Consider the following 14,887-nt stretch of genomic DNA (forward strand, 5'->3'; position numbering starts at 1 on the left):
AACCTAGATCGACCACTTTTAAATTGAGAAGAAATATCAGATGCTCATGATCTACCTCCTGGAGAAGGCCTTGATGTTGATACTAGCCCAATCTCGAAGGATGAAATCATAAAAGCCTTACATGTACGAATAAGGACTGGAAAAATCCCAGGACCGAACCCAATCTCCACCTGAGGTCTTGAAGATCACTCAGGAAAAAACCTACAGCATCTCTAATGATTGATTGTTGGGTTTAACGCCCGAGCAGCAATATTTCACCTATTCTTTTGACACTCGGACCTGCGCAGGGCCCTACAGCACCTTGCATGAGCTGTTTGAAAACATCTGGGAAGCAGTGGCAATCCCTTAGGAGTGGAGTTTAAGCCCCATCATTATGCTTCCAAAGAAGGGCGACCTGAGCAACTGCCAAAAACTGGATATTAGACTCAGCTACCCTCCAGATTCCGATGCGGTTGTTCATGTATTGACCAAATTATCACATTACAGGTCATCATCGAGAAGTAAATACAATGGCAATCAGCCTTCTACATAAACTTCGTGGACTTTAAAAAGGCATTAGCATTGAAATGCACTTTGGAAGGTGCTAAGACATTGTGGAATCCCTGTCAAATTGTAAATATTATCCAAGGACTCTACAAAAACACCAAATGCCAAGTCATCCGCAATTCAACACTCTCGTCATCCTTCAATGAACATACAAGAAATACGTCAAGGTCGTCTCCTTTCCACCCTTATTTTCTATATAAGCGTGCAAGAATTTTAATTAGAATAATATACAATCACGAATTTACTAATAGATTGCTTCTTGCCAAATTGATATATTTTGGGGTGCTAAAGGGCTATAGACTCTAGATTGGCCATGCATGATTGATTGTGACGTGGGCTGCTTCCCTGCACAAGTTTCCCAGACTTTATCGTGCTATAGCAGGGGAAACTTTCCGGCCTACTCGAGTCTCAGAATTTCTTGTGCTACCGCAGGGGAAACTTATCCCGGCCTGCACGAGTCCAAGACTTTCTTGTGCTTTGTATGGTTTAGAAAAAAGAAGCAATTCCGTCAATTCCTGGCCACAGACAAAGCCATGTCTTGTTTAGGCCAAGTAAATTTCATCCAACCCTAACCAAAAACATGGGGTGGTTGGGAGGATTTTATTTTTTATTTTTTACTCCTTACCACATATTTGCTGGTCTAATTTTATCTTTTTGGTGTATAGACAAATCCTGCCATAATCCTGAAAAAAAAATTATAATTCAATTGGTATTGAAAAAAAATTAAATAAGTTTAAGAAGAGAAGAAAAAAATATTTAGCAACATTGAAAATCCCAGCCCCCCCTCCACAGTATAAAAATGGTCGGTGCCTAAGAATCCATATAAAATTCAGACACTGCCGGTGGTAGGGGTGATTCATGGAGTAGAAAAACCCACTGAACAAACAATGCATTTACGGTATCCAATGTACAATATGCTGTATTTTTGCATTACGATAGTCCTTGCTGCATTTAGATTAATCTGCAATTTAAAGAAAAACCTCTAGAAATCCACCAAATTATACCAATTCAAGGAAGATAACTCTGTGCTAAGGATCATTTTCAAACAAAGTCTATCTGATTTTGTTCTCGAAAATACAACAACTGAAAATACAAATGAAAGTACAACAACTGAATGACAAACTAAGACTGGTCATGCGATCTGCTTCTGAATTAGAAGTATTGAAGTGAATTTTGTGGGTTTGTGTTCATAATGGATCTTTAAAAGGGAACCAGACAAGTTGAAAATGAAAAGTATGTGGCTTTCTATAGATGAGGCATACATTGTAAGCAATTATGGTGCTTAGTTTAACTCATGTCACACCTATCATGACAACACATACAACTGTTTATTCTAAATTTGGTTTGTGACTATACACAGCAAATGTTGTAAGTAAATTTGGATGCTGTCGGATATCAACTTTCTGTATGAGTAGGGGTATACCTAGCATGACAACACATGCAAAATTTCAAGTTAAATTAATTAAACCTTTTCTCTTCTTTCAATATATAGTTCCTCAATGGTCATCATGGAGTTCATGGTCCACTTGTTCTACCTCTTGCGGACGAGGATCACAGAGTAGAACTCGCTCATGCCAGAATAGCAAGAGTACATCTGATGGTCAAAGTGCTGTCTGTGCCCAGAGTGGATCTGAGAAACACACTTCTGAAACAAGAGAATGTTTGATGCCTGGATCACAACCTTATTGTACATGTGAGCCAGTAATTTTTTGAAAGCGAGAGCTCTTTGACATGCAAAGTTAACATGATGCAAAATGATGAGAACAAGATTTTATCTCCCAGAAATTAAATTGAGGCCAAAAAAAATAATAAATTGTCTGTTCCTGCTACCCTACCTACCATAGTTTTTTGTGCCTACCCTAAACTATTTATGGCAATTTTGGCTAAAGCATTGTTAAAATCTAGCCTTTCCCCCATTAATTCAATGTTAAATGTTTTTGAAAAATAAAAATAATTTCCCTGCCTACCTTCACTATGTTTTTCTTGCTGGTAGCAAGAAACAAACACTATTTTTTGGCCTAATGTCTTGATGTCTTAAAGTCTAACTGAAATAGGAAAAGGGGACTGAAGATACCTATGATGTTTTATCTATGAGAACGGAACATCGCAATTAATATCGTCTCTTTGAATTTCTTAAGTAGCACTCCACATAAAAATCTTACAAAATGTGATTCATGGTTGAAAAGCCTACATATTTTAATGTGGCTTTTCATATAACCCTTGTTCATAGGAGAAACAAATTTTATAGAATGTATTGTACAATTCCAAATTAAGGGAGATAACTCTGTAAATGTCTTTAAAATACAATAGCAACTATTGGCTTTTTCTTATGGATCATCTCCTTAGAGCTTACAGTTCATCATATAGACATATGAAGCAACTTAATAACAAAAATAGAAACATGTAGCCTATTTTTAGGTGTATCACATATTACAGAATTTGCATGATTCTTACAAACACTGCTTCTTAATTTGTTTAAAAGCAAGCTATTCTGTTATCCTTTATGTATCTGTTTTCCATACTTAATGATCCGTTAATGCCCTATTGTTCTCGACTCCCCGCAGATTGCGCAGGAGCACCAGACAGATATAAAAATATAGCAGATGGAGGACAGGCTACGGACACTTATTCAGGTAACACTATGATGGGTGGGTTATAGGGATGGATTCTAATCTCCTGGTGGGTTAAAACACAGGACTCTTTCAGCTAAGAGAGCAGCTAGAACTAGTTGGTTAACAGAGCACTTTTGCCATGCTCTTTATTTCACATCCAAAGGTGCTGCATATGAGAATCATTTAAAGAGCAATGATAGGATAATTAATTGGAAAGAGTGAATAACCAAAATATCATCCGAATAAGTGTCGAAGAACGCTTAGATTTAACGAATGTGCGGAATTTGTTCCACGCTCAAGTTAAATCCTGAACCATTTTTGGCACAAGTGATCATATGTTGGTTATTCACAACAGCCAATTGATTATCCTTATCATTATATAGATTTTCTTCATAATTTATTGATATTTTCAAAATAATTTTAAATTCTGTGATTTGCGGAATGATATCAAAGTTGTGACGTTTTGACGGGAAAAAGTGCAAGAGTGAAATAACTGATTTTATTTCCCAGTGTGAATTATCATTTATCATACCAGGAATATTCCATAAAACACTGCTATCTATATGATAATATATAATTATTATATTAATCGAGTGTGATATATTTCACTTTACATATGATTATCATAGTAGCTCACCTGGACCAAAGGTTCCAGTTAGCTTATGTCACCACTTTGTGTCTGTTGCCCATAAACTTTTCACGTTTTGCTCAACTACATGAAAACCCCTAGACTAATTTTAACCAACATAGCAGAAATGATGAACACAAGAGCCTTTACGGAAGACCCACTTTAAGTTTTCAAAATCTACTTGATTTCATTGAATATAAACCAGCCACTGGCCACTAAAGCTTCTGATTGGCAAATGTTCAAAGATCAACTTCTCTGAAACCATAGGTGCCAATGTTTTGAATATGGATGACCTTAGTGCCCACCACAAATGGTGCACTAAATTCTTGCTTGACTCAGGTGGCCCAGTCATTGGCTAAACCACTCACAGTTGCCATTGAAACCGTATGGGAAAACACATTTTGGACAGTATCTTTGCTTTTACTGAGCCAATGGTCACCAAACTTGACAGAAAAAATAATATGGACAAATTAAACATTTGATAGAATTTGGGTTCCGCTTGATGAAACAAGATAGCCACCAGCGGCCATTTAAGCTTTAAATGATCAAGCGATATGACCACATGATTTCTGGTTCCATAGAGCCTCTAGTTATGATCGTCATGTGATAAGCATATGCTTTTTCACAAACATATAATAATCAAAAGAGTAATCAAGGGAACCAAGGTTATAGGGGTAATCAAAAGAATGTAATCCAGGGACAAAGACCAGACCCAGACAGCATTCCTACGTTGGGCCAACGTTGGTTCAATGGAGTCATTTATGTTGGGCCAACGCAGGGTACCCAATGTTGTATAACTGCAAAGAGAGCCAACGAATTTCCAATGTTGGCCCAACATAAGCCCAATGTTAACCCAACCATATGGTCAGATGATTGTATTCGTTAAGATGTTAGAACATATTTCATGATGTATTTCCTGGTCATGTCGCAGAGTGCTGATACTGTGCACTCCTTCAGAGTAAGCACTCACATTTGTCTTCAGTTTATCATATAAATTCTTTACAGTAAGAATATACCAATGACAAGAAAATTGATTGTAACATTAGCAGATACTACGAGAATTGGTATACCAAATATTGAAAATTTGCAATTATTTTGCATTGAAAAGACATATGATAATACCTGTCACTGTTTTGGGTTTAGGATGAATGTACATTGAACATGATGTATACATTTATTCAAAATAAAAAAAAACAACTTTTGTTTTGTAAAAGGTGTATTATGCTCTCAGTTACAAAGCTGCATAATGGGGAGAAAATCATGTACATAATTGTTATCATAAATTAGATGTGGTTATTCATACTAATATTTTTGTGTTATTAAGTTCTAAATATTAAATGCGAATACTTGTTGCATGAATATTAATCATGCAGTTAACAGAACTTGAGAAAAGAGCCAACAATACTTTTTTGAAAGAAGTAAAATTATATTAATGAATACATATATTTTGATGTTTCAATGTTGGACCAACGTTGGCCCAACTTAGTTTCGCAGTCTAGATGCAACACAATATTTGCTTTCATACATACGGATTTGCTTTCTAGTTTTACTTTCATGAGACCGACATACATATTTGCATCAAGAATAATATAAGTCTTTTTAGCATGTTTGTTACCAAAGTCGTTTCGACGTTGGTTCAATGTTGGCTCACTTTTGGCTCTGGGTTGGTCAAATGTAGAATAAAGCAAATCATGTAATCATGATTTTGATTTAAAAATGAAAATTTAACAATGCTCTCATGCTGAATTCTCTTCTAAAACAAGTTTTTAAAGAGAAACATAAAATGAAATGGTTATTTAATTGTAGGGCCAACGTAGAACCCTTTTATGATATGAAAGTATTTACAATTTCAAAATGTCGTGTTTAATTATTTGGTTGTCAAGTAAAAGTCATTTTTGTTAAAAATAAATCAAGAGGAAATATTTCCATAACTACAAACTACTACATTGGGTCAACGTCGGGCCAACGTTGTTTTGCCAACATCAACTAAAAGCCAAGGATCCAACCATCAGCCAACATTGGCCCAACGGAGGCATGCTGTCTTGGGACCTTGAAAACAGACATACACAACAAAGAACATAAAGTAACTAAAATCATACATACAAAGTAACAAAAGCAAATGAGCAACTCGGACTCCACTGAAAATGGGAGCATGGACCAGTTGTACCGGTAGGGTAAGCATCCTCTGCTTTTCTAGAAACACCCTCCGAATTGCCCGTTAAATGTCAAGTCCTGGGTAGACGAAAGAGGAAAAGGAAACTATGACACGTTGAACAAATACGTTTTCATGGCGCAGATGGATACACCATAATTACATTTGATCCACAAGTTCATGATGACGACCATAAAACTTCTATAGTGATAACTTCAATCTTGTAGCAACATAACCCTGTTCCAGATAAGCCTGATTGTAAGAATTCTAGCACGACACAAAAGGTCAGCATAGTTTCGGCAAGCTCTGGCATAACATATGAGTTGTGATATGAATACAAAAGTGACTAAAATAACACATGCAAAGTAGCAAAAGGAAATGGGCTACTCGGACTCCACTAAAAACTGGGAGCATGGTTCAGGTGCATCAGTAGTGAAAGCATCCTTTTCTTTTCTAGAAACACTTGTTGAGTTGCTAATACATCCATCTTTTGTCCTTGTTATTATTACATATTTTTACTTCAACAGGAAATGCCATTCTGCTGGAGAGTGATATCCATATTGTACGATGCTGTGGTGTTCTGACAAAGATTGAATTTGTGGCAAGATCAAATGGAGCTGTCACATTTGCCATTTGGCGACCTACGTTCCAGGCTGGCGAGGAATTTGTCAGGACTGTTATTGGCATTTATGAAGTCACAGTCTCTGGTAAATTGTATATGCCCATGCCTTTAGGGACTCACTATATATAACTTACAGGGGGGCTTCTTATCTCTGATTTATGAGTATAGAAAAAAATGTACACCCTTATTACATTAAGTGAAAGGTATTGACACCCCCTCTTACCCATAAAAAAATTACACCCCACATTTTCATTTTGTAAAAAAAATTGTCCCTTCTTATCTATCAGATGTCTTTGAATTTGCAGCTTCTTTTTGACACGTTCATACATGCTTATGCTTAAAGTTTTGCATTCAAATTTGACCTGTGATACGGGCTATATGGCACAGTCAATTAATCAATATTTTACAGGAGCTAGCAGTAGTGGAACATTGAAGAGTTATACATTACAAGCCAGTGACAGAATAGCTGTGAAGGCAGGGGACGTGTTTGGGTGGTAAGTCTTGAAATGTTATACATGACAAGTCAGTGGCAGAATAGCTCAGAAGGCAGGGGACTTGTTTGGTTGGTAAGTCCTGGACCGTTATACATGACAAGTCAGGGATAAAATAGCTGTGAAGGCAGGGAACGTGTTTGGTTGGTAAGTCCTGGACCGTTATACATGACAAGTCAGGGATAAAATAGCTGTGAAGGCAGGGGACGTGTTTGGGTGGTAAGTCCTGAAACGTTAAACACGACAAGCTAGTGACAGAATAGCTGTGAAGGCAAGGGACGTGTTTGGGTGGTAAGTTCAGAACGTTATACATGACAAGTCAGTGATAAAATAGCTGTGAAGGCAAGGGATGTGTTTGGGTGGTAAGTCCTGAAACGTTATACATGACAAGTCAGTGATAAAATAGCTGTGAAGGCAAGGGACTTGTTTGGTTGGGAAATCCTGACATTATACATGACAAGCTGGTGACAGAATAGCTGTGAAGGCAAGGGATGTGTTTGGTTGGTAAGTCTTGAAATGTTATACATGACAAGCCAGTGATAGAATAGCTAGCTGTCAAGGCACATGGTTTGTTTGGTTGGTAAGTTCTGAAATGACATGCAATATAATGTTGTTATAAGTTTTGTGGATCCCTGAGCTGACTTCAGTCATGTCTAGTTAACATATTAAAGATAGATTTCCAAAACTTAAGTAGTACTCCACATAAGAATCATTCAAAATGTGATTTATGGTTGGAAAGCCTACCTTTTTTTATTTTTGATATTTCATTTAAAATGTCATAGTAAATAGAAAGTAACATGGCTTTTCATATAACTCTTGTTCATAGGAGATAAAAATTATATAGAATGCACTGTAGAATTTAAAACTAAGGGAGACAACTCTGTAAATGACAATAAAATACAATAGAAACTATTGGATTTTCCATGTGGATTATCTCCTTAGAGCAGACAGATTGGAATGAATAATTATGCATTTCATAATATAAACATATAAAACAACTAGCCTTTTTTTAGGTGTCTTTTTTGTATGCCTTTTTATTCAGCTGACAAGAGGTTATGAGTTAAGAAGGCCACAAAAAATTGTGATTTATTTAGGGGTAGGGCTCAATTCTCAACCTCTAACAACAGCAGAATCGATCCATAGTGCTTCATTTTACCTGATTTCTATAGAATAATGATGTCTCTCACCACTCCCATGATGTCAACTCCATATACTAACCACTTCTGGTTGTAGGCCAATCTAAATCCAAAAAATTGCAAAAAATCATTTTTTTCTCATGAGTGACTCCTCTTGGGACCTCTGACCTTCCTTTTATGACTGTAATGAACAATTTTTGGCTTAAATTACCATCATAGGGAATGAACAAGCTTTGGAAAAAAGCACTTTGAACACTGTCTTACTCCTGGTGAGCACCACATCCGGTGAAAATCCAAAAAAATCACCAAACAAGACCATTTTCAGGCAACAGACCCATTTTCCCATGCAGGGCCACCCACCCTCCGACCAATTCCTCACCCCATCCACCCCACCCCTACTCCAGCAATGCTAGAGTTGTCTGGCTAGCTTTTTTCTGACTTGGTGCCATCCAGGGTATGGAGAAACGGAATTCAAACCTCTTACATTGTAGGGGTACCTCACCCCATGATGATGATTGGGGGTTTTTAACGACCTTGAATACCAATACAGGCCTCTCACGGTCAATGTTAGTGGGTTAGTAGAACCAACTGGTGTTGGTGGCGGAGCCTAGCCTTCGGGATACCTGACCGAAGAACTGAATATGTCCTACTAGCGGCTGGGCTGCTGTGTTGACGCTCTGGCCTATTCCTAGACCCCATGTGGGTCCGAGAGCGTTTCCCATCTCTGTTTGGGAGTACGTCAACGTGAAGAGTGTGACCTCACCCTGTGATCACCTTCCTTTAACTTTAATAAAACAATCAGCATCAGCACCATGATACAACTAATTTGCATATAATTTGCATAAGTTTGCAAAATGTTGAAATCTAGACATTTTTTCAAACAATTCAGCATGGTGAGTGTTAAGTACCATTATTTATAAAAAATCAGACAGGATGTGATTCATGCATGTCAAAAACTCACTGAGTTCAGTTTTATTCCGTGTTTGGAAACAGTTACTGATCACATAACCAGTCTTAGTTTTTCATATGATTGTTGCACTTTTGGATATATGGATTGTACATGAAATTTACACCTTGCAAGAGTTATCGTTCTTGATTTTGTTTGATTTGGTTGATTTTAGTGGGAGATGAATATATGTTTTTCTCAAAAGTGCAGATCTGAATACGGAAATTATTTTTGTAATGATAAAATATAGCATGTGTAGACTGAAAAACCATCCTGTGTTCGGTGGGTTTTTCTACACCATGAATCAGTTTACCATTAATTATTTTAGGGTTCGGTGTGGACAGGTTTCATTATACTAATCGTTTTGAAGTAAATTTCCAGGTTTTTAATTTTTATTCAAGGTATGATTCTAGTGGAGAGATTATAGGAATAGAAAGTTGTAGTTCGACCCTTGACCCGGATGCATCCTCCCAATATTCCTTTGACTACAGGCCTAACTATTGCCCAACAAAAAATCGTAAAATGACATTATCACCAATCTCCAAGGGAATGAGAACAGATTGGAAAACTGCAACGGAAATATCCAACAGATTTTATGCAGTCCAGTTGGAAATGGATGCTAGCCTGGGTAAGAAAAACTGTACATAGTGACAATGTTAAAAGCATTTTTGTTTTAAGACCATGTAAACATTGTCTGGTTTGGCACATATTTGTCATATTTTGAGGAGCTATTTTTTCAACAAGTTGGTATACCAGTGGGCATTTGATGTGATCCTCTCCTAGCCTTTTTTTATATTCATACAAGACAGAATTTCTTCAGAATCTCATAAAGAATGAGAATGCAAAATATGCTAAATCCTTTAATTTCACATACAGATAAATTAATGGTGTATTTATGTCCATTAAAAACCCATTTTTTTAAAATGGTTAAAGGAGATAAAGGAGACTCTGGAAACAGCTTGTTAAGCATCTTTTTTGGACCTACATCTCAAATTCAACTACAGTGGTCATCTCACTACTAAGATTTTTTATAAAAGAGATGACTTAAGTTTTAAAATTATAGATTTCCTTTACCTATGCAGATACATGTACAATGTATATGCCTTCATATTTTGCATATGGTGTTATATTTCACAATTGATTTGCTATGCTAGAGCAAGTACTAACTTATTTGTTTTCTAATGAAAGCCATAAATATCAGCGAAACAGATTCCTGAATCAAGGGTAAGAGGAAATGCTTCTCAAAAGGTCTCTTACCACATTCTTTTTCAGGTATCAGTATTTGGTTGAAAAATACTCAGTTTCTCCGGAATGAATGAGTAATGATGGCTTTAACTTTAACTGCTTCAGTAAAAATATCTGGTTTAGACAAGTTTTTCCGACACAGTTGATATAGTTTCGCTTTTCACCCTTTGACATTAAGGACGCACTTCTATGGAAATGCCAATCACCTGATCGCATTTCTGTTTTCCGATTGGCCAAACACTGATAACTTAGTGGCATTCGAAAAAAAAATGTATCGAAAAATTGAATTGTGTGCCATGTGTTATTTTCTTGAAAGAAATGTAGAAACTTAGAAGATAAATTTTACTGTGTCGGGTAACGTTTTTTGAAAGATAGTACTTGTTTGGTATATTCAGAGTTCGTTTGAGACAGGTTTTACTGTATATATTTCAGACAATAAACCAACATTCACCATGCCGACCTACTCTGCCAGAATTCCTGACCACACTGCCATAGATACATACATCTTGGACTTTTATCCCACCGATGCCGACTATGGGGACTCTATCATGGACTATGGTCCTGATTATAGTCACAGCTACTTCTACTTTGACTCAAATAATGGTATATATCAAGCTACAATACCCCACCTTTTCACTTGGTCCATGCCCCCAGTTTTAAGTGGACCAAGTTGCTCATTTACTTATATTACTTGTATGTCTTTGTTTGGCTATTTTATGTCCTTTGTTGTTTGTGTCTGTTTTCCATTTTTGGTCTTTGTCCCTATATTATATTCTTTTGATTTTTGCTAGATTCTTAGTTCCCTTGATTACTCTCCCAAACAACATCTGACATTGGAAGCTTTACTATTAACATTCAGCTATCCCTCCCGGAAAATACAAGAAGTGAGAAAAGTGTGAAAGATTTTGCATGACATTTTTCGATTGTCAAATGTCAGATTTGATTTAAATAAAGCCCAAGAACTTCAAAAGGCCTGTCTGGGGCAAGAAAGAAATGTCTGCTTAGATATGTATAGACGTTTGTGGGTAGTCTGTATATTTTTCCTTTGATCTGGTTGACAGATATTTCTCTATTTCTTGTACATGACACGATTTTTTTAAGTAGTGCTCCAGCTAAGGGTCATACAAAATGTGATTCATGGGTAAAAAGCCTACATATTTTTATTTTTGATATTTTGTTTGAAATGTCATAGTAAACAGAAATTAACATGTGGTTTTTCATATAACCTGTGCTCTTAGGAGATAAAAATTATATAGAATGCACTGTAGATTTAAAAATTAAGGGAGATAACTCTGTAAATGACGCTCAAATACAATAAAATAAACTGGATTTTCAATGTTGATTATCTCCTAAGAGCAGGCAGATGTGAATGAATAATTACTCATTTCAAGTATAGACCCATAAAACAACTTAATTACAAAAATAAAAATATGTAGCCTTTTTTGGGGTGTATCACATTTTTCAGATTTTGCATGATTCTTACAAAGACAGCTACTTAAATATCCATCAAAACATTGGGAGTGTTTTCTCCCGATCCATTTTTTTTTTCAACTTGAAAAATTTTTGTTGATTTGTTACCCAATTTAGATCTATTTCTTCCAAATTGACTGCATTTTCACTATTGATAAAACAAATTTAAATACAAAGTTTGCCCGTCTGACCTTTATTTTGAAAAATGTAAAACAAATTTAAAAATAAAATTTGCCTGTCTGACCCTGATTTTGAATCATGTAAAACAAAATTAAAAATATAATTTGCCTATCTGACCCTTATTTGAAAAATGTAAAACAAATTTGAAAATAAAATTTGCCTGTCTGACCCTTAATTATTTTGAAAAATGTTAGATGAGAATGTAGGAGGTATTTAGTTCTTTGAAAAGTAATGGTAGTTCTCTGATGATTTAAGGTCGAAAGTCAAAGACACTGGGTAACAAGGGGGTGTATAGGAAGGTTATTATTGTAGGTGAAAGGTTGAGATGACATGATTATATTGTGATCATAGATATATATAGAAATACTTCTTCATAAAGGCAATTAGTTCTTTAGAAAGAAACGATTTAAGGTCAAAGGTGGTGAGACACTGGGTCATTTCTTATGGATTAAACTATCAAAATACTGGTAGTGAAGTGTGGGCAGGTATAATTGTGTATCTCCTATTTGTTTTCATATTCAAATGTCAAAAGTTGAGGTTACAGGGTTAAGTGTTTTAAATATTGCTCGGGCCTGCAGGCAGGGAAAATATTTTTATCACATTTTTCTCAGAAGCTATAAATCACAGCCTCTAGATGTTTGGCTTGCAACTTTATCATGGAGTTCTATATCTAGGGTTGCGATTTCAGTTATGTTGCACTTCCTTGTTTATCAACTCTATGTCAACCAGCTAGGCCATTAAATCTGTGTCTGACCCATTTTATTCAATATATTGTGTTATCTAATACTTATTTTTGCTTATTTGATGCATGTATACCCCTAAACAAGGAGGATGTATAAGAATTCTTCAGGTTACTTTTTTGGAAAATTCTTCATATTTTTTTCAGATCAATGTTCACACAGCAGAGTGTTACTGTAAATGCCTTGTGTTTACTTAGTGTTTTTTTATTTTGCTTCAGATCTCCACTTTACATACAAGTTTTTCTTTTATATAGAAACCGTTCATGTGAAATCAAATTTGCCACACTCCATAGGAACACATGAGCAGGTGAACACATTTACTGTGTGGGCAGAAGATACCTGTTACAATAGAGGAACAGGAACTGTTACTGTGACAACCTACAATGTGGTATGTTACAGTGCTTGTAGGAGAATAGACTTTCCCATTCTATACTTGTAGTATAGTGGGTGATCAGGAATTATCATTGGGAGAAGCATTTTTTTATTTGGAATGTAAACAACAGAGAATCAGGAACTGTTATCATGACAGCCTACCAGATATATTGAATTCTCGAATGCTGGAAGCACTCGTATTAAAAAAACTCATGAAAGAACTATTTTGAAGGAAAATAAATGAACAGAAAATATTATTCTTCATCCTTATATGATACAGGGAAATAAATACTACTCCTTCTCTTTTAAGTGAAAATCAGTTTTGAATTTCTCTGAGCAGCCCAATGAACAAAAACTTAGTTTATTGAATTTTTTTTATACCCTCACTCCATCCGTCTATCTGTCTATTTTTCTATCCAACTTTAACATTTCGCACAATAACTGAAGAATGCTGCCACCAATTTTAGGGAAACTTTGGTGAATTGATCAGGTGTGAGACCCTTTGTGATTTTTATAACTTTTCCTTCTTTATTTTTGAGTTATGAGACTTCAGTCATGAAGAAATATGGTGATATTATGTTTTCAGACTATGGCTCAAAAACCCTGGCAGCAATGTCAATGAAACTTTGGAGAACTTTTTATTTATATTAAAGTAAGCTCCCTTTTAATTTTTGTAAATTTCTGTCCCTTTGATTTAAAGTTATGGGACTTTGTTCATAAAAAAGAAGGAGATTTCACAGGTTTTACTAGACTTCAACTCAGTAGTTGTTGCAGCCATTTTCATGAAATTTTTTAAAATATTTTTAATGATTAATGCTAGCTCCTGTGGTAGGACGGCTTACCTGCGCTGCAGTAGGTAGTAAGATTTAAATAGCCAGTTAATTAATTTACTTGGCTAAAGGATTAATTCTTTAGCCAGATCGATTGTAACTGAGTGGTCTAGGGTTCGATCCTTGGTGGTGGAGTATTATTTTTTTAGTAAAATCATGCTCTCCCATTACACTCCTTTAATTGTTATGAATCTGATTTATTTTTAGCATGACATTGTGTGCAACCTCATTGTTTTTTTTAGGGCCCTGAGTATCCAGACTTCCCAACAACTGTAACAATTGACAGTATTGATACTGGTGCCCTGTTTGACTTCACAGTAACAGATCCATCAGGTGATCCTGTTACATGTCAAGTTTCCAGCACCTCTCCATCCACTGGAATTTTTCATATTGATGGTAAGGATAAGTGATTTACCGAAATTCTTAGGACCTGAGCCTGGTTTTGTAAAATACTTAAGTTGAGATATTGTTTTTTAAACCCTTGTGTTATCCTCAAATCTGTAAGGAGGTAGAGCTAGCACAACTCTTACAAATTATTGGAAAGTTTGTGTTCACTATTTTACATCAATCTCATGTAAGCATCAAAGTAACTTGGACTGATTTCATTCTGTTTCAAAGGAAAGCTTGAAAGGCTTTGGTGAAATTGAATATGATACAAACATATCACTGTTTTAAAGAATAATGTCCCTTACCCTAGGTCTACTGCCTTAATTTCAAGCAGTCTTGAGATTTTTTAAGGGAAATTGTTAGGTGAGTTTATCTGCTTAATTTAGTTCTCAAAATGAGTGAAACATATTTGACAAGCATGCAAACACATTTTTTTCTGTAGTGTATTAGAACAGCCACAGAAGTCACTTAGTACCATTTTCCCCTCAAGTGCAGCATGTTGCAGCTTCAGTCATCAGCTGAGCCATACC

At 35.8% G+C, this 14,887-nt stretch overlaps 1 protein-coding gene and 1 long non-coding RNA gene across 3 annotated transcripts in view; one reads left to right on the top strand and one right to left on the bottom strand.

Annotated features, from left to right (window-relative positions):
* Positions 1 to 1,192, bottom strand: part of LOC148597979 (uncharacterized) — a 29,819-nt gene extending 28,627 nt beyond the window's left edge. Inside the window, exon 1 of the long non-coding RNA XR_015918359.1 lies at positions 1,172 to 1,192. This is a non-coding gene — a long non-coding RNA (uncharacterized LOC148597979). The remainder of the gene's footprint in view (positions 1 to 1,171) is intronic.
* Positions 1 to 14,887, top strand: part of LOC148597980 (uncharacterized) — a 124,042-nt gene that overhangs the window by 19,027 nt on the left and 90,128 nt on the right. For both annotated transcript variants that reach the window (XM_088560286.1, XM_088560287.1), the window contains exons 7-14: positions 2,039 to 2,239; positions 3,111 to 3,179; positions 6,466 to 6,645; positions 6,970 to 7,054; positions 9,535 to 9,761; positions 10,811 to 10,981; positions 13,023 to 13,156; positions 14,213 to 14,366. In XM_088560286.1, coding sequence (XP_088416412.1) covers positions 2,039 to 2,239; positions 3,111 to 3,179; positions 6,466 to 6,645; positions 6,970 to 7,054; positions 9,535 to 9,761; positions 10,811 to 10,981; positions 13,023 to 13,156; positions 14,213 to 14,366 — 1,221 coding nt within the window. The remainder of the gene's footprint in view (positions 1 to 2,038; positions 2,240 to 3,110; positions 3,180 to 6,465; positions 6,646 to 6,969; positions 7,055 to 9,534; positions 9,762 to 10,810; positions 10,982 to 13,022; positions 13,157 to 14,212; positions 14,367 to 14,887) is intronic.

The sequence above is a fragment of the Perna viridis genome, chromosome 14 (genome assembly GCF_037379345.1).
Source record: "Perna viridis isolate PV_CMFRI_1.1 ecotype Kerala chromosome 14, ASM3737934v1, whole genome shotgun sequence".
Taxonomy (NCBI): Eukaryota; Metazoa; Mollusca; class Bivalvia; order Mytilida; family Mytilidae; genus Perna; species Perna viridis.